At 39.5% G+C, this 20,765-nt stretch overlaps 1 protein-coding gene across 1 annotated transcript in view; it reads left to right on the forward strand.

Moving 5' to 3' along the window:
• Nucleotides 1-20,765, forward strand: part of ZNF407 (zinc finger protein 407) — a 367,533-nt gene that overhangs the window by 234,782 nt on the left and 111,986 nt on the right. Inside the window, exon 8 of the mRNA XM_010855093.1 lies at nucleotides 7,072-7,250. Within this exon, the coding sequence (XP_010853395.1) occupies nucleotides 7,072-7,250 (179 nt within the window). The remainder of the gene's footprint in view (nucleotides 1-7,071; nucleotides 7,251-20,765) is intronic.

Below are 20,765 nucleotides of genomic sequence, written 5' to 3' on the forward strand. Positions count from 1 at the left end.
CTGATGACAACATGTGGACAGGTGTCAGCTTTCAGCATCAGTTTCCCCTGCTGAATGACTTGATCCCTTTTATTAAAGAAGTTTCCTGAGTGGCTATTAACTGCAGAACTTCTCCTGAAAGATCAAGCCCTGAGCCTTTGGAGTGAGATTACTAACTCTAAGACCCTAGATTACCAGAGAACTAACCCTAAGGAGTATCAAATAGTAAGAACTCACATAAAGGAAACCACTTGAATACAAGACCTGGCATCACCCCACTACCAGTAGCACCCTGTGCAGGATGCCTCTAAACAACAAACAAAACAAAAATACAAACCCAGTCATCAGCAGACAGGATACCACCTCACTCAGCCTTGCCCATCAGAGGAAAAATGAACAAACAAACAAAAAAACTCAGCACAAATCTCACCCTATCCAAAGCTTACACAAACCACTGGAGGGCAGAAATCAAAAGGAAGAAAGAATTCAACCCTGAAGCCTGGGAAAATGAGACCTCAAACACAATAAGTTAAAAAAAAAAAATAATAATGAAAAGGCAGAGATACGCTACACAAATGTAGGAACAAACTAGAAACACAGATGTCCAAATAAATGAAGAGGAAATAGGCAAACTACCTGAAAAAGAATTCAGAATAATGATAGTAAAGATGATCAAAACCCTTAAAAACAAAATGGAGAAAATGCAAGAATCAATTAACAAAGACCTAGAAGAATTAAAGAAAAAACATACAAACAGCACAATTACTGAAATTAAAAATACTCTAGAAGGAATCAACAGCAAAATATCTGAAGAAGAAGAATGAATTAGTGAGCTGGAAGATAAAATGGTGGAAATAACTTCTGAAGAACAGAATCAAGTAAAAAGAATGAAAAGAACTGAGGATATGAGGATAGTCTCAGAGACCTCTGGGGCAATATCAATCGCACCAACATTCCAATTATGGGGGTCCCAGAAGAAGAAGAGAAAAAGAAAGGGTATGAGAAAATTTTTGAAGAGACTAGTTGAAAATTTCCCCAATGTGGAAAAGAAAATGGTCAATTAATTCCAAGAGGCACAAAGAGTCCCATACAGGATAAACCCAAGGAAAAACACACCAAGACACATACTAATCAAACTAACAAAGACTAAACACAAAGAATATTAAAAGAAGTGAGGGAAAAGCAACAAGTAACATGCAAGGGAAACCCCATACATTTAACAGCTGATTTTTCAGCAGAAACTCTGCAGGCCAGAAGGGAATGGCAGGATATATTTAAGTACTGAAAGGGAAAAAATCTACAACCAAGATTACTGTACCTGGCTAGGATCTCATTCAAAATTGATGGAGAAATCAAAAGCTTTTCAGACAAGCAAAAGTTAAGAGAATTCAGTACTGCCAAACCAGCTTTCCAGCAAATGTTAAAGGGACTTATTATAGTCAAGAAATACAGGAGAAAAAAAGACCTACAAAATCAACCCCAAACAATTAAAAAAATGGCAATAAGAAGATATATATCAATAATTACTTGAAATGTAAATGGACTAAATGTTCCAATCTAAAGACACAGACTGGCTGAATGGTTACAAAAACAAGACCCATATATATGCTGTTTACAAGAAACCCACTTCAGATTTAAACACACATATAGACTGAAAGTGAGAGGATGGAAAAATATATTGCATGCAAATGGAAGCAAAAGAAAGCTGGAGTAGCAATGTTCGTATCAGACAAAATAGACCTTAAAATAAAGAAGATTACAAGAGATAAAGAAGGACACTACATAATGATCAAGGGATCAATCCAAGAGGAAAACATAACAATTGTGAATATCTATGCCCCTAACATAGGAGCACCTCAATACATAAGACAAACAATAAGAGACATAAAAGGAGAAATTGACAGTAACACAATGATAGTAGGAGACTTTAACACCCCACTCACACCAATGGACAGATCATCAAAACAGAAAATTAATAAGGAAACATAAGTCTTAAATGATACATTAGATGAGATGGATCTCATTGTTATCTTCAGGACCTTGCTTCCAAATGCAGAAGAATACACCTTTTTCTCAAGTGCACATGGAACATTCTCTAGGATAGACACATCTTGGGTCACAAATCAAAACTCAGTAAATTAAAAAAAATTGAAATTATATCAAGCATCTTCTCTGACCACAACGCTATGAGACTAGACATCAATTACAAGAAAAAAACTCTAAGAAAAACACATGGAGATCAAACAATACGTTTCTAAATAACCAGCAGGTTACTGAGGAAATCAAAAGGGAAATCAAAAAATTTCTAAAAACAAATGACAATGAAGACACGACAACTCAGTACCTCTGGGATGCAGCTAAAGCAGTTCTAAGAGGGAAGTTTATAGCAGTACAATCCTACCTCAAGAAACAAGAGAAACATCAAATAGACAACCTAACTTTACACTAAAACAACTGGAAAAAGAAGAACAAAAAGCCCCCAAAATTAGTAGAAGGGAAGAAATCATAAAGATCTGAGCAGAAATAAATGAAAAAAGAAATGAAAGAAACAATAGTAAAGATTAATACAACTGGTTCTTGAAGATAAACAAAATTGACAAACCTTTAGCCAGACCCATCAAGAAAAACAGAAGAATCAAATCAACAAAATTAGAAATGAAAAAGGAGAGGTTACAACAGACAATGCAGAAATACAAAGGAATATAAGCGACTATTATGAACAATTATATGGCAATAAAATGGATAACCTGGAAGAAATGGACAGATTCTTAAGAACTTCCAAGACTGAACAGGAAGAAATAGAAATTATGAACAACCCAATTACAAGCACTGAAATTGAAGCTGTGATCTAAATTCTCCCAAACAACAAAAGCCCAGGACCAGATGACTTCACAGGAGAATTCTGTCAAACATTTAGAGAAGAGCTAAATCCTATCCTTCTACAACTCTTTCAAAAAATTTCAGAGGAACACTTCCGGACTCATTCTACAAGGCCGCTGTCACCCTGATACCAAACCAGACAAAGACAACACAGAAAAAAGAAAACTACAGGCCAGTATCACTGATGGATGTAGATGGAAAAATCCTCAACAGAATTTTAGCAAACAGAATTCAGCAACACAGCAAAAAGCTCATACACCATGATCAAGTTGGCTGTGTTTCAGGGATGCAAGGACTCTTCAATATACACAAATCAATCAATGTGGCACACCATTTTAGTAAATTGAAAGGAAAAAACCATATGATAATCTCAATAAATGCAGAAAAAGCCTTTGACAAAATTCAGCACCCATTTATGATTAAAAATCTTCAAAACATGGGCATAGAACAAACCTACCTCAACATAGTAAAGGCCATATATAATAAGAAGCCTACAGCAAACATTATTCTCAATGGTGAAAAACTGAAAGTGTTCTCCCTAAGATCAGGAACAAAACAAGGGTGTCCACTTTCACCACTGTTATTCAACATAGTTCTGGAAGTCCTAGCTACAGCAGTCAGAGAAGAAAAAGAAATGAATCCAGATTGCAAAAGAAGTAAAGCTCTCACTATTTGCAGATGACATGAATCTGTACATAGAAAATCCTTAAGATAGTATCAGAAACAAAAGAGAAAAAAATATTTAGTAGAATTGTTTTCTAAGCTTCCTTCTCATTAAGTTAAATAACATAAACTTAACTTATTATTTTGTGTTAATAAGCAGCAAGTGTGTAGCAGTAACATAATTTTGTGGTATTCTGGAAGACTTTGTCATTTGTTATTTTATTGATTTATTATTTTAAAATGCAATGCCTCTGAACTGAATAAGATATTTCCCTTATCACATATTTTAAGAAGCCCCCAAAATCAATCAGCTCCCATCTCTGGTCCTTTTACTAATTGCCCAGCCAAGGCCATACTTATAATATATATAGAGAGAGAGCTGCCTCGAGACTTTGAACATATTGTATTTCAAAATTCATTTGAAATGTCTTCAGACTTTACACTGCCTTCCTCATAAACTCAGTGCTTGCACTCGTGGGCCCAGTAAGTCCGGCCTGAGCACCTGTTCCCCATGAGGAGCCTACAGCATCGCACTGAGCCATCTCACCTCCCATGGAACCATGCCCCCCCACACACACACCTCCCGCTGAGCACTGCTCCATCTGTTCTTTCTCTTGCACCTCACTGTTCTGATTACTACTGCTTCATAGAAAGTTTTGTAATCAGAAAGCATGAGTCCTCCAACATAGTTCTTTGTGAAATTGTATCAAGTCTTTTAGGTTCTGTGCATTTCCATATGAACTTTAGGATCAGTATTTCAACTTTGGTAAGAAATCCAGCTGAGATTTTGATAGGATTGTACTGAATCTATATATCAATTTGAGGAGTATTGCCATCTTAATAATATTAAATCTTGCAGTCTAGGAACATGAGGCAAAAATATACTCTTTACCTTAAGAATCAGTGTCAAACTAAAAATACATTCAGTCACTGATTCCTAATAATTGAATGCCCTCTTCACGTCACTGCTATTATTTCCTGGCAAACCAAGGTTGGACCTTGTTTGATATAATGTTTCAGACCATCCTTCCCCTGCCTGACCTGTTCTTCATTAGTCCCTCTTCAATTTACCATTCTTATTACTAGTTGGAAGTTCTCTTAGTATTTGGGGAAAAAACCTCATTTGGGGGGCTGAGTATCATTCAGAACTGTTTGGCTGACGTTATCTAGCCTACTGATTGTCAACTGAATGTTGCACCATTGCTACACAGTCAGCTGTCTGTTTCAGGGTAGTCTCCAGTGTGGGACTGCAGTCTGCTGGACTCTGTAGCTGCTGTAAATGATGTTAATACAATATGTTAGAGCTTCTGCTTTTTAGGCTTGGACTGTAATAGTTTGATTTCAGAGTTGTTCCTTTTTATCTCAATATTTTAAAAAAAATTTGTGTTGTATGACATCAGAACAGATGATAGCACACAAATATGCCATTATCCATGAAATATACCTTTTTCAATTGCAGATAGACATTGACTGTATTTTATTCTCATTTGCATATATTTAATGTTTCTTAGATGTGTGTATAATATAGATTATATACACACACATATTTATTATTTACATAAAATCAAGTATACGAATAGTATGTATATCACAAGTAAAAGTAAATAGGTATAAAATATATGTATAAAATGATCCTTAACCTAAAACACCAAGTCCCACACCACATCTCCTTTGTTTTATTATATATTTTTAGATGAAAGAAGCTTCTCTCCTTTTTAACCCTCCCTCTCCACTTTTACTTGCTTCATTAATAGTCCCCTGATTGCTAGATTCCACATGCGGTTGATGTTCTAAGAGATACTGGTTTATTTGTATCCAAGATACACATGTCTCAAAAACAAAATACTCTCCTTTCAAAGTCATCTCTTCCTTCCTTCATCAAAGATTAAGTATCATTGCTTATACTGTCCCCCATTTAAGTGGGCACTGTACCCTGAAATGTGTGTATTTTGGTAATTTTCCTTCCCTGACCAGCGATTGTCCTTGATGGCTCTTAATGCCTTGCTTCTCCATAAAGGGAGAATGTAGGTGGCACCAGAGAATCAGCAGTCCTAATTAAGTACAGTAGCAGACTTGTGCTCACTCCCCAATGTCAGCAAACATTGCGAATTTAGGACTGTCTGTGCTGCCATGGAAAGCACATGGGAGGTGATCTGCAGATTCAGGCAGGGATTCGGCACGGCTCACCCCCCAGCTGGGGAATCCACACCTGGCCCTCTTCCTTTCCATCATCACAGGGTGAGCGTTTCTTTCACCTGCCTTCAGATGGCCTTCTGTGTTACCATCTTGGTGCAGAGCTCCTGTAAAGTTGGGGATGGTAACCACATATGCATTCTTCCCCAGCTCCCCCAGGTGCGTCCCCGGGTGCAGTTATGTGTTACACACACGCATGATTCCGTTTAGTAGTGCGGGGCCGTGCGAGCCACAGACAGCCTCCGTGTGCAGCCTTCCGTCATCTGTGTGTTGTAAGATGTGTTTGCTAACTCCCTACAGTGTCCTAAGTTTATTTTCTTCAAATCAGCCTACAGGATTTTGTCCTTCAGCAGTACTGGCAGGAAAGACTGATAAACGCAGTGCTTTCTTTGGAATTTCATTTCGCTCTGTCGGAAAGCTGAAGCCGTCACACACACACACCTGCTTGAATCTGTGTCGGGCACACACACACACACACACACACCTGCTTGAATCTGTGTCGGGCACACACACACACACACGCACACACACCTGCTTGAATCTGTGTCGGGCACTTTCTGGTGATGTTCTAACAACAACAGAGACAGAGGGGAGGCAGCGGTGTGTGTGTGGACGGGTCTGGGCTCAGTCGCTGACCCATGCTGGGAGGGACAGGAGCAGACGGAACAAACACTCTGCCTCAGCAGCTGCCGCCTGTGCCGGAGGTTCTGGTCATCTCAGGCCTGGCACTTCTGCATCCACAGGAAAGCAGTGGGAGAGGAGCCCACTGTCAGGGACAATTTCGTGTAAAGGACTCGGGTCCTCCACTCTTTATTCAGCCCATTCCTCTTGGAAACCTGCACCCGTGCAGAAACCTGACTGGCACTTAGCACGTTGCCCAGATGTGAGGTGAGGGGCTGCTTGCAGCTACGTTTCTGTCTTCAGACGGTTTGAGAGCTTGACTTAGGAGCTGCTCTCGTGACAGAACTAGAAGCCCAGGCGCCTTTGTTTCCTTGGTGCTCCAGTTCAGCGGGAGTGGCAGGCCTTCCCTTTGCACGGCTCCTCATGGTGAAAGGTGTGTTCTTGGGATTAAGGAAACTCCTTCACTGCCCTCAAGTGGTACCTGAATAATTTGTATTAAAATCCTAGAACTTGGGGCTTTGTGTTTCCAGTTCTGCATAGAAATGAATCGCTCAGATAAAAGAGCAGCCTGGAGATTAGCACCCAGGAGATGAGTGTTCCCGCCTCCTGGATTAGCCACTTAGCACAGTACCTGACACTGCTGAGGCCTGTGTGAGGGTCGCTGACATCCTGGTTCGTGGTCCGACGTTAGTGATGTGACCTTACTTCCACTTACTCTGCTTTCTTACTTCATAGGTCAAACTGCGCTGAAAACATCCGCAAACACATCCTCCACACGGGCAAACACGAAGGCGTCAAGATGTACAACTGCCCCAAGTGTGACTATGGCACCAACATCCCCGTGGAGTTCCGGAACCACCTGAAAGAACAGCATCCGGACATCGAGAACCCGGACCTGGCCTACCTGCACGCAGGTAGGAAACGAAAGCTGCTGTGTGAAACGCTTCGCTCGTCGCAGGGGCTGTCAGGCTGTGTGTGTATTAGCAGTTATCTAAACATGGCAGCATGTGTGACAGTATCCGCTTCAAGACTGATAAAAAAGTACACTTGCTCTTGTCCCCTTGACTGTGAAAGCAGGTCTTTTCCATTCTATTCGATCAGGAGCAAATATGGTGAAATAATCTCCCCACAGTTGTTAAGAGCAAATATTCCAAACGCAGTTGGACTGTTGTGGGTGTCTGAGCTTCATATTTTGCCTGATGATAAGGTTTTTAACATTTTCAACAAATGTTTGTGATTTGAATTGTTATGCCCAGTTCCTTGCCCCATGGTTTTCCAGTAAGTACTGGAAGGGGAAGCGTGTGAGTGAGGAAAACAGGAGAACCCGGGAGGGGCAACAGGGCGCCCTGCATCCCAGGCATCAGCAAGGACTGTCGCGCAGGGTGCGGGCAGCGGTGATGGCAGGGGCGGCTGAGATCGCCCCTGCCTCATTGGAGTGGCCATCAGGTGCTGCGGGAGGAGCAGCAACGCAGCCCCAATGCAGGTTAGGCACAGGCATGCCTGCAGCCCAGCCTGGCATTCAGAGAACCAGAGGGCCTGGGTGTGAGTTCTGTGTGGGCAGCCAGGGGACGGGTGGCGAGGGTGGGGCCTGTTAAGGACGCATCCTCTACAGGACGTCTAGAGGAAGTTCCTAACGAGAGCCCAGACAGGACTGGATTTAAATAATGCGAGGTGATCAGGGGATGTTTCCAGCAGGTACTTTGGAGCTGTTGGAGCTGTACTTAAACTCTCCTCCCCTTCCTGGCTGGGTGGGTTACAGGCAGGCTTACCGCATCACTGCAGGTTTATTGGACGTAAATCGACGTGGTGGTATCTGTGTAAAGGGCCATTGTGAGAATTTAAAAAGATAATTGGCTATGAAGCTCTTAGCAGGCACAGTGCAAAGGATTGTGGGTGCTGCTGCTGCTGCTGGCCCGTGACACTAGTGCCTGAAAGTCGTGGGAATCCCACCGAGGGCAGCGCTGCCCTTGCAAAATGTGTCAGTGACGTGTGCTCACAGAGCGTCTGCGTGAAGGAGAGAGAGCTCCATGGGTTAGAATAACAGTCCTGATACATTTGACATTGCATATAACGTTGTTATTTGTTTTCCGCTGATACGTTCTTTCAGATTTCTCTATGCTCGTATGATCGACTCTTTTAAGTCACAGTGAAGTGTCCTATTTAGTCATCTCTGCTGTACCCAGGTCTGTGTTTGAAAAAGAAAAACGGGGTCAATACTCTTTTCTTTTTGGTGAGGTTGTTACTGAAAAGCTTTTGAACTAGACAGATTATCAGTTTTAGTTCACAAAAACAGATAAAGTCAAATTGAAATATCTTCTGGCCATCAGTACCTGTGGGTTCTTTACTGTTATGGATGCATGACAATGCAGATGTCAGAAAACGTTGCCTAAAAGCTGGGACTTCAAGAAATGGCCAGGTGACACCATCTGAATTGATGGTGGGTTGTCAGCAGTGTAGCATTTTCAAGGTAGTTTCCAGTGCCTGCTTCTCAAGATGCAATATTGATGTATTCTGTCTCTTTCTTCCATTGTACCAATTAGGCATTGAAACTAGGTCATTTTCCTAAAATAAGGTATCTCTAACTTGTTAGATGAAGTAAACAGCAAAGAAAGGGGGAGGAAGCTAATTGCAAACCAAAGAAACACGTTGCTTTTGCTTATGCCATTGCTGCCCTAGTCATGCAGTATTCCTTTTGAGATATCATTTGTATAAAAATTTACTTAGAAAACTTATTCTAGTTGGTTTGTTTATGTGTGTATGCTCTTATGCATAGAATCCTAGGTTTCTGTTTGTGTTTCTGTGTCTCTGTTAGAACCTTTCTCTCCATAATTAATAATAACGTTCCTCAGTATTTTTACAAATGAATTCCTTGGGTTGTTTATTCCACCCTGTGCAGGGCAGTATCCCTCTTCAGTAATATATTTGCTTTGATAAACTTAGCTCAGTTCAGAGAAAACTTTTAAAGGGCAGAGTTTTTAGACTGACTTGTTAACCTTGTAGTTCTAAGTCATCTGTAAGCCCTTCCTGAGTATGTGGGAGGCGCCTTCCTCGATGTGAAGGGGAGATACTGAAGCAGCTGGGGCTCCTCTCCTCCCAGGCTGTCTGGTGAAGGATTAGGCAGCACTTGGGGTAAATCTATGATGGATGGTTCCCAGGAAGGTCCAGAGGTGGCCTGGACTCCTCAGAGTGGTTTATGGCCCTGACCTGATGGCGACTGGCAGCTGCCTTCTCTGCTGTCAGGACTACTGATCTGTTGAGAATTATGTGATCCAAAGTTCAGTGACGCATATGAAGCAGTTCTTTTTAACCACTCAAAACATGTAAACAAATGCACTTGCGGTCTGCCTTGGCTCTCCCATGTGGCTCAAACATCTCGTGGCCCCGTGAGAAGGAAAACATCAAACACCGGCAACAGGAAATATTGTATATAATGTCATTGGGGTGTTTTGAATTTTTGTTGAGACGCTATTTGGAAGTGTGTATGTTAAATGAGCTCTTGGGTTTTGTTTGTTTGTTTGTTTTTAGCAAACAGTTCTGTAGAGTGTTTCCTGCAGTTGTGCGTCCGCCGGCGGGGCCTCCGGGGCGGCGTCCAGCTGCCTTGCAGTGTCCCGTGTGTCTGTGCGCGTGCCCCCCGGGCAGGATAGGTTGAGCTTCAGCCCTCATTCCCCTGTTGAATGACTTGGGAAACCCTGTTGTAACTGTATGGGTCTCAGTCTGTAAGCTGGGGATGACAATGCCTGCAGCACATTCTTATAAGATCTAACAGAGGTGGTACAGTGTGTAAACTGCTGGACATGATAATGTTTGGCATCCATGTTTGCCCAGCTTTCTTCTTCTCTGTTTGCTTCTGTTGATGATTAATTGTCTTTTTTCTCAATTTTTGGGGAGAATTAGGAGAATGATTTTGATATAATTTACCATTTCATACTCCTAAGAACTAAAGGCTGTATGTGAGCTTTAATTTCAGCTATAGCTTTTTTGACTAACAAGATACAAGTGGCTATTTATTTTTTGAATAAAAGTGGATTGTTTAGAAATCCAAGGCATTTAGGGATCTTCTAATTATCTTTTTGTTAACTATTGAAATAGTAATAAAACTGATTTCTAGCTTATATCTGCTGTGCTCACAGCACAGGGTCTGAATTATTTTAATCCTTTGAAATTTGTTTATACTTTCTTTATGCCTAGGATTTGGTAGGTTTTGGTAAATGTTTGAGATACTAGGAAGTTTTGTGTTGTTCGGTGCTGTATTGTGTTTCTTGTATATCACTTACCTCATTTGTTAACTGTATTGCTCAGGTTGTCTCTTTCTGACTGATTTTTTCAATGCTAACCCAATCAACTGTGTTAAGAGAGGTAAAAGCTGCCCACCATGATTGTGGGGTGTCTGTTTTTCTGTTAATTTTGATTTTACATACTTTAAAGATAAATCACTGGGCACTTGGAACTTTAAGTTTGTTTTCTACACATACCCACCCGTGATAAAGAAAAAATACGTAGTTCTCTATCACTGTTGTCACTGTGAATGTTCCTTTTTATCTGTAGTAGCACTTCTTGCCATCATTCTGTATTTCATATTAACTATACCAGCTTCCTTATAAACAGCATGTAGCTGCATTTTGTTTCTGCTGTCACAACTTTAATCTTTAACTTGAAATATTCTTTTACTTTATTATTTATACTTAATATATTTATCAATGTACTCATCATAGTCAAAACCCCAAACTACTGAAACGTCCACCAGGTAGAGTGTAGAAAGGTTTGCGAGTTTACCCAATGGAGTACTTTACAGCAATGAGAATGATTGAATTACATTCACAGCATGAATAAATCTCACAGTCGTATCTTTGGATGAAGTTAGCCAAACAAAAAGGAGCATATTCTGTATGATTTCATTTTTCATTAAATATTAAAACAACAAAGAGTATTCTGTGGTGTTAGAAACCAGAGTCTGTTTTTCTTGCGATGAGAAGCAGTGGTGTGGTTCTGTTTCTTATTTCTAACATTGGGATGAGGTTGTGTTCAGCTGGAGAAAGTTCTTCAAGCTCTTCTATGAGTTGTGTACTTTTTAAAAAACAGGATTCCCTTAACCCTAAATTTCTAAGGAGGTTCATTTAGGTCCATTGTAGATCTACTATGATGAGATTTTTACAATCACATTAATCCTCCAACATTGACGTCAAATTGCGAGTGGCCAGAATTTTTCTGTCATTTTACATTACAGTTTTTTTATTAAGTGAAATGTGCTTCATCTCAAAAATGACCTTTATTTGAGCTTTACGGTTTTAGCTATTGTATTTCTCCCATCTCTCTTATCCATGAATAAGCTTGGTGTTCACTCACTGCACCTTGAGAAGGAATTAAACACACTGTATGTGTGCAGTTCAGGTGACCTTCAGTTAGACTTGGGTGGTTATATCTTAGAATACTTTAAAATAACCCGAAAGGAGGGAAGACAGAGAAGAGGAGGTGAAGGAGAGGGCAAAGGAGGTATGCCGGAGCTCTGCTGATCATACTGACGAAGAAGATCTTTTTCTCACAAATTCCAAGGGACAGCCTCCACATGACGCCTCAGATTGGAACTGTGCTCACTGTGTGTGTGTGTGTGCGCGCGCGCGCGCGCACAGATGCCCCCTGGGGGTCCGGCTGTGGCCGGGTCAGGCACTGAGTGGAGACTAGGAGTTTGGCTTGGTTGTTCCATATTCTCCCCTGAGAAGCCTGAACTTTAAATTTAGTAAATGTTTATGCCTTTTCCAAAGGTAAGAGTCAGATGGTGATCTCTTTTCAGGGGACATTAAGTATTAAGTGATTGCGTGGTACTTTTCCTAATTTCCTTAGCCCAGGTGGCACAGTTGGTGAAGAATCTGTCTGCCAATGCAAGAGACCAAAGAAACATGGATTCAGCCCCTGGGTTTGGGAAATCCCCTGAAGTAGGAAATGGCAACCCACTCTAGTGTTCTTGCCTGGAAAATTCATGGACAGAGGAGCCTGGAGGACCACAGTCTGTGGGGTCACACAGCCGGTTAGCGACTGAGCACATAGCACCACTGGGTTCCTTAGTTTTTCTGCTGTCATATTTTTTAATCATATTTGTATTGATATTTTTTTTAGTTCTTATATATATATATAGTCATTTACATTATATATTAGATTATTGCCTGTGCAAGATGATAGCCCATGAATCTATCAAACCCTTTTCACAAATTAGGATTTTTTATTCTTCAGTAAGGCAGTCAGCTTTTAATTCTTTGTGATGTGTATTATTTAACTGCATTCCCTTGCATTTTCCTCTTATCAAGTTATAAGAATAAAAATGTAAAAGCTTGACTGTTATCAAAATTCCAAATCCCTTTTCTTTTTAATGGTAAGCAATTCAGTACCATTTAAACTATTTTTAACTGATTCCTTAACTCTATCCAAGTGCATCACTTTATACTCAGGAAGATTAAATTTCATATGCCACCTCTGAGGCCATTTGCTTAATCTATCACAGTTAAGATAAAACAGCTGTAACCTTTTGTATCTTAACCATTCCCTCTCATTTACTAGTATATTCAAATTTCCTAATATAAAAGGTTTTCTTCATCATTAATTAAAAACGTTAGCGTTCTGATATATGAAGCTTTGTGGAATGTAGTCTTTCCTGAATTCTTTGGCCCTCTATTTTTAACCCCTTTACTTTCATTCCCTTTTGTTAGTTGGGTACCCTGACACATGCCATGACATTTTGTACAATAATTCATTTTATGAAAAGGTCCAAAAATCTCCAAAAATCCTGACAGTTTCTCATTGGTTCTCCCTTACATAAACCAATTATTACTTCAACTTAAAAAGGAACGAAATTTTTTCTGACATGATTGCCTTTGGTAAATCCATGCTGACTCACTCCTATTAAATTGTACTTCTCCAAATGTATCATTAAGCTCATCCATAAGTATCATCTCAAATTTATTTCCTAATATAGATGTTAGACTTACAGCTCTATAATTTTCAGCCTCTTCTCTCTTTCTTTTTAACCTTCAGACTGGATTCCTTGTTTTCCAGTCTCCTAGTACTTCACCACTTAACAAAAGACTTCCGAAAGTAATTAACAGTTCAACAATTTGATTCCTTAACCTCAGACATCATCCATGGGTTAATTTACTATTTTTCTTAACTGCTGCTAAATGTCTTTGCTTCTTTCAAACTCCTGTCTGCACACTCTGGTGCCTTCTGTGAGGCCACGTCTGTCCATCACGGCATGGCAGATTTGGTCTTTTGCTAATTGGCCTTTCTGTTCTCTCTCTCTCGCTCTCACTCCTGTTGGAATTCCTAAGTTCAGGAGTGTCTTATGTTCTTTGTAGTCAATGGGTGAATAATGTCAAAGCACTATTTTTCCATCCATCTCCTTTTTTTTTTAGTGCTATAATTGCTCCCCTGGACCATCTTATCCAGTAAACATGCTGTTTACTGGTAATAAGTTAAGTTGACTCTTCAAGCTCTTCATCGTTTCTCTTTTATTGAGTAATATACTGATAGAGGTTTTTTCAGAACTTTCTAATTATGCATTCTTAAATATTTGAAAATTTAATCTGCTGAAGAATAAATATGTTCTCGCTAACATGTCTCCAGTATGTCTAAAAACTTCCTGTATTTGCAGAGCACCATGGAACAGGTTAAAGAGATGTTTGTGCCTGGGTGTGTCTCTCTGGCCACTCTCTGCTGCTTCCTTCCTGTGGTGCTCCACACTGTGAAGGGTATGGAGTCCTGTTTTAGACGGTTAGTGTGGAGAGCTGAAGAACTCTATTATTTTACACATTTTTGCCTTTTCAGTTACAAAGAAAGAAGGGTAGTGTCTGTGCCAGATTTTTCTTTAGATCACTAAATCCTCAAAGCAAAATTCTTTGGTAGGTGTTACTCCCAATCTAATGATTTAAAAACAAGTTAACTTGCCCATTGAAATCCATGCCTGTTTGTCTTTAAGAGTTTTCCAGTTACATAACTGCATATTCAGGAGCTTTAAAAAGATCAGCTGCTATGCATTAATGAAATTCTTATTGTGGAAGCCTGAATACTGAGTTTTAAGACACCAGATAATCTGAAAACAAGTACTAGGAAATAGCAGAGTATAATATAATTTTAAAAAATTCATACGAGGGATAAATGTTTTCACGGTACTTTTACTCCCTGGTATAGAACGTAGATGATGGTTGGGTGGATGGATGGAGTCAAATGAACTTGGTTATAGTGTCCTGACTTTATTGCAGTTGAAATGTGTGACTTTAAGCAAGTCTCTCAACCTGTATCTGTATTCTCAGCTGCAAAATGTCTAGCAGTGTTCAGCCTTTCCTTTGAATATGAAGTTGAAATTAATACATATGAAAGAGCTTTCAAAAGTATCATTAATATTGAGATTTTCTTTGAAATAAGGGTATTAGGCTTTGTTATTGCTGTTTCAGTAGCAAGAAAATATTGGGAAAGGACTAGATGAACTTTTACATTTATTTCAAGTTGTTATTGAGGATAATGTCTCATAACTATATATGTGTATCTGTATTACATGTGTAATACATGTATTAATGTTAATCAGAGCATATATCCAAAGTTAGGGCTAGAAAAGGTCTACATGAAATTTTATTTAGAGTAGAGACTTTTATTATTTGAATTATTTCTATTCTTTGTATATTGCCCACTATATATGGTCTTGAAATGTCCTTTCTAGTGTATAATGTTCTGTGAAGTGCTTAGTGGCATTCACAGCATTTAAAGTCAGAGTATACAAGTAATGTACAACTTTTGCTAGTAATACCTAATAGAATTCACTGAAAATATCTGACGTTTATGTAAACCCACTTAGTTAATTATTTCTGATGGATCTCAAGCCTCAAGAGCCCTCAGTCTCATTTCCTAGCTACATGATCATAGAGAGAAGTTTTAGAGTGATACTTGATTTTTTTATTTTCCCAGAAAAAAACTCTATCCTCTTTTTGAAGGGAGGCCTTGCTGAGTGTAATTAGCCTGTGTAATTCAGAACCACATGGAAACTTTTTCTAGGCTGCGTTCCTCCCTGCTCAAGGTTATACAGGCACGTGCCAGGATGGTTGCCTCATCAGCACACAAAACTGTGATCTTATCTGGACCAACATTTGCAGCATTCATGAACTGAATTCTGAAAGTTAAAATAGTTTAGAAACAAAGCTGTGATCTTATCACCTCTGACAACTTCATTTATCAAAATTTTAAGAGAAATAAAAATTGTGGAAAGTTATAGTGGTCCAGTATGTTTTTATCAGGTAATTGATGTGGCTTTTTTTTAATATACAGACCTTTTATCATCTGTTTAATTCAATATAACTTATATTTCTTAAAAATTTCTTTGCCCTCCCAGACATATGCTGACCCCAACTAAAGTGCAGGTTTCTAGGAGGAGACAGGGAGGTGTCGACAAGCGCACCTGTTGATGCTGCTTCGCAGCTGACTGTCTCCTGCAAGGTGTTTAGTGACGAACAGCATCACAGCTCCTTCAGAGTATGAGGACAGTGTAGGTGTCTTCTTTAATTGGCTTTGAAGTTTAGTTCCAGAGATGTAAAAATGCACATTATTATTCATTTGTAATTTCATTTATTTCTATTTTTAGCAAGCAAAATTGCCATTTAGCAAGTTTTCCTTGTTTTAAGTTTTTATTTTGAAATAAACTTACAGAAGAGTTACAAAAATAGTAGTGGGAAAGTTCCCATATAGCCTTTACCCAACTTCCATAAGTGTTAGCATTGTGTAACCACAGTGCAGTTACCAAAACCAGATGTTGACATTAGCACAGTACTGTTTTTTAACTCTATGTTCTTTATTCACATTTCACCAGTCTTTCCAGTCTGCTGTTTTTCTTTTCCACAGTTCAGCGCACGAATCAACACTCCCTTCTGTTGTTGAGTCTCCTTAATCTTCTCCAGTCCGCAGCAGTTTTTCAGCTTTTCATTGTCTTATGTGACCTTGGCACTTGTAAAGAATATGAATCCGTTATTTTTTAGAATATTTCTTAATTTGCATTAGACTGATGCTTACTCATGACTCGGTTGAGGATCTTTAAGAATTCCTCAGAATAGATATGGAGTGTATCGAGGGTTGTTGCTGTTCAGTTGCTAAGTTGCGTCTAGCTCTTTGCTACCGTGTGGACTGCAGCACACCAGGCTTCTTTGTTCTTCACTATCTCCTGGAGTTTTGCTCAAACTCATTTCCATGGAGTTGGTGATGCTATCTAACTGTCTCATCCTTTGCCACCCCCTTCTCCTCTTGCCCTCAGTCTTTCCCAGCATCAGGGTCTTTTCCAATGAGTCAGTTCTTTGTATCAGATGGCCAAAGTATTGCAGCTTCAGTCCTTCCAGTGAATATTCAGGGTGGATTTCCTTTACGATTGACTGGTTTGTTCTCCGTGCAGTCCAAGGGACTCTCAAGCGTCTTCTTCAGCACCACAATTTGAAAGAATCAATTCTTCGGCACTCAGCCTTCTTTATAGTCCAACTCTCACATCTGTACATGACTACTGGAAAAACCTAACTTTGACTATACTTGCCTTTGTTGGCAAATGATGCCTCTGCTTTTTAATACGCTGTCTAAGTTTGTCATAGCTTTTCTTCCAAGGAGCAAGCGTCTTTTAATTTTAAGGGTATGTTAGGACTAATGATGTAACGTGGACCAGTTGAGTAAGACAGCATCTCTATATTTCTCTACCACAAGCTTACTATTCCTCCCTTATTAATTAATACATATCTCAGGGCAGATACATTCAGATTATGCAAATAGCCTGTTTTCCCTAAGTATTTACCCACTAATTTTGACATTCATTAGTGGATCTTGACTACAGCAAGATCTGTGGTGTTCTGATGGTCATTTTCTCTTTTCCTCATTTCTTCTACATTTAATTGGAATTTTTCTGTAAGGTGTATCTGTTCCTTCCCTACCAATTATTTTTTGCTCTATTAATTTTTACCAGTATGGGCTTATCTTACTCTGTGGTTTATAGTCATGTTTCACTGTTATTTATTTTCTTGCTCAAACTGCTTCAACTTTGGCCATTGCAGACTCTTTCAGGTGGGCTCCTGTGCCCTCTCACATGCCCCCACCCTTCTGTAGGCATCTGTTTACTTTCTGGCACCAAAATGTGCTCCATGTTCATCTGGTGGTAGAATCAATCTCTTTTTAGGAGACTTGGTTCCTTTTACTGGAGAAGGTATTTAGAAAACAAGAGACATCCGCTGGATGCACGCCTGGCTTCTGCATGCGGTTTACTTGTTGGTCTTGTCTTAGGAGACAGAACTAGGAAATGGGTGTGTGCAAGCTAACCCCTCCACTTCCATAAATATTCATCATTTTCTTTGTCTAAAACATAAATCATCTTAGCTATAAAACCCTTAGAAGAGAACGTATAAACAATTTTTTGTGACTGTTGATTAAGCAGTAATTTCTTGAATATGACACTAAACCATGGGCTTTATCAAAATTGTTGGGGGAAAAAACAATGTGCCTTAAGGTACACCATCAAGAAGATGAAAGCAAAACCTACAAAATGGGAGAAAAACTGAAATCTATCTGATAATGGGCTTGTATTCAGAATATGTAAGGAACTCTTTTAATTCAACATTATCAAGGCAAATAACCTGATTAAAAAATGAGAAAAGAATCTGAATAGCCATTTCTTCAAAGAAAATATATAAATGGCCAGTGAGCACATGAAAAGATACCCAGCATCGTTACTTGTTAAGAAAATGCAAATCAAAACCATCATAAAGTGAAAGTGAAAGTCACTCAGTCATGTCTGACTCTTGGCGACCCCATGGACTATACAGTCCATGGAGTTCTCCAGGGCAGAATACTGGAGTGGGTAGCCTTTCCCTTCTCAAGAGGACCTTCCCAACCCAGGGATCAAACCCAGGTCTCCCACATTACAGGCAGATTCTTTACCAGCTAAGCCGCAAGGGAAGCCCAAGAATACTGGAGTGGTAGCCTATCCCTTCTCCAGCAGATCTTCCTGACCCAGGAATTTTTTGAAATATTTGCCTCTTTTTTCCTTGGACTATTATCGAGAATTTTTTTATGTTGATATATTTTGATATAAGGCCTTTGTCAGATATATGTGAAACACTTTCTCTGAGGTTAACCCTTTTTTTCCTCTTAACAGTGTCTTTCGTAGAGGAAAAGTTCCTTTATGGCTTGCACTTTTGTAACAGTATGTAAAAACTCTTTGTCTAATGTAAGTTACCAAGATTAACTCCTGTGTTTTCTTCTAGAATCTTTATGTTTTTATATTTTATATTTAGATTTATGCTGTATTCTGAGTCAGATTTATATAACATGAGATATAAGTTAAGATTCTCTGGTTTCTTTAATATAGGTGTCATTTTTCAAGCAGTCTTTGGTGAAAACAGTATCTTTGTAGAATTGCCTTTGCACTTCTGTTAAAGCAGGCACTGATGTTTCTTTAATCTCATTTGTTTCCTCTCTATTACCATCGCAATTTCAAAATTAAGCATACATGGGTTTAAAATTTTATCCTTGGAGTCCCATAAGTGGACACGTGTGTTTTCCTTCAGTGTTATGTGCCACATCACTTCAGTGGGCCAAGATCTGATAGGAACTCACAGAGAATCCGTCTGATCCGTCAGTGTCTTGTCCTGCCCTTGACTGCCTTCCTGAGGAAAGCTTACTGTGCCTGGTGATTGTTTAAACCAATCACTCAAAACTCTTATGAACAAATAAAATGAGATATTCACATTTACATTCAGACTATAATAAGCAGAAATTCTTATTTCTTAATCCTTTGTATTAATGAATAAGAAAAGGCTTTTACTTTTTGCTTATGATTCTTCTCTGGTTAGCTTTGCCGTCATTTAAAATATTACTCACCAGTTTTATATGTTGTATTCATCATGTTTTTCTTACTATCTAAGAATTCCACTTTAAAAAATTTTGTTCTATCAGCTCACACCCATTAGGATGACTACTATATAAAAAAAGAAAAACAGAAAGAAAAGAAAAGAGCAAGGATTGGCAAGCATGTAGAGAAATTGAAACCCTTATGCACTGTTGGTAAGAACGTAAGTTGGTACAACTGCTATGGAAACAATATAGTTGTCTCTCAAAAGATTTTAAATAAAGCTACCATAAAGCAGCCACGGACGTAAAAGCAGATCTCATGGTATTTGTAAACTCACATTTATAGCACAATTATTCACAGTGGGCAAATGGTAGAAACAACTCAAATGTCCATTAATGAATAAATATATAAAGAAAACGTGATCCATCCATATGATGGAATATTGTCCACCCTTGAGAAAGAAGGAAATTTTGACTCAGGCTACAACATGGATGAATCTTGAGGACATTACACTCATTGAAATAAGAAAGTCACAAAAGACAAATACTGTAGGACTGCCGTCACATGCGGTCCCTAGACTAGTTAAGTCTTGTGTAGATACAAGAATAGGATGGTGGTTGCCAGAGGCTGTGGGGCAGGAGGGTGGGCGATGTTGTTTAGCAGATGTAGTTTCACTGTTATGGAGGTTGATCATAACAATGTGAATGTACTTAACCCTACTCAACTGTACACTCAAAAATGGCTAACATGATAAATTGTGTATTATGTGTATTTTACAACAGTTAATATTTTTTAATTATAAGTAAAAAATCCTAGTTACCCTTGTCTTCCATATTTTCTGCACATACCCATATTAGAAAATATTAAATAGGTGTTTCTGTTGGTGAGGTATCATAGGGAATGCTGGGCTTCCTAGGTGGCTTGTTGTTGTTGTTGAGTCACTACATTGTGTCAGACTCTTTTGCCACCCCATGAACCATATCCTGCCAGGCTCCTCTGTCCATGGGATTTCCCAGGCAGGAATACTGGAGTGGGTTGCCATTTCCTTCTCCAGGGGATCTTCCTGACCCAGGGAACGAACCTAGGTCTCCTGCATTGGTGGGCAGATTCTTTACCACTGAGTTACAGGGAAGCCCTTAAGCCCAGGTAGCTTCAGTTCAGTTCAATTCAGTTGCTCAGTCGTGTCCGACTCTTTGCAACCCCATGAATTGCAGCACGCCAGGCCTCCCTGTCCATCACCAACTCCCAGAGTTCACCCAAACTCACGTCCATCGAGTTGGTGATGCCATCCAGCCATCTCATCCTCTGTTGTCCCCTTCTCCTCTTGCCCCCAATCCCTCCAGCATCAGAGTCTTTTCCAATGAGTCAACTCTTCACATGAGGTGGCCAAAGTACTGGAGTTTCAGCTTCAGCATCATTCCTTCCAGAGAACACCCAGGACCAATCTTCTCCTTCAGAATGGACTGGTTGGATCTCCTTGCAGTCCAAGGGACTCTCAAGAGTCTTCTCCAACACCACAGTCCAAAAGCATCAATTCTTCGGCACTCAGCCTTCTTCACAATCCAACTCTCACATCCAT

This window comes from Bison bison, unplaced genomic scaffold (genome assembly GCF_000754665.1).
Source record: "Bison bison bison isolate TAMUID 2011002044 unplaced genomic scaffold, Bison_UMD1.0 scf7180017864353, whole genome shotgun sequence".
NCBI classification, from domain to species: Eukaryota; Metazoa; Chordata; class Mammalia; order Artiodactyla; family Bovidae; genus Bison; species Bison bison.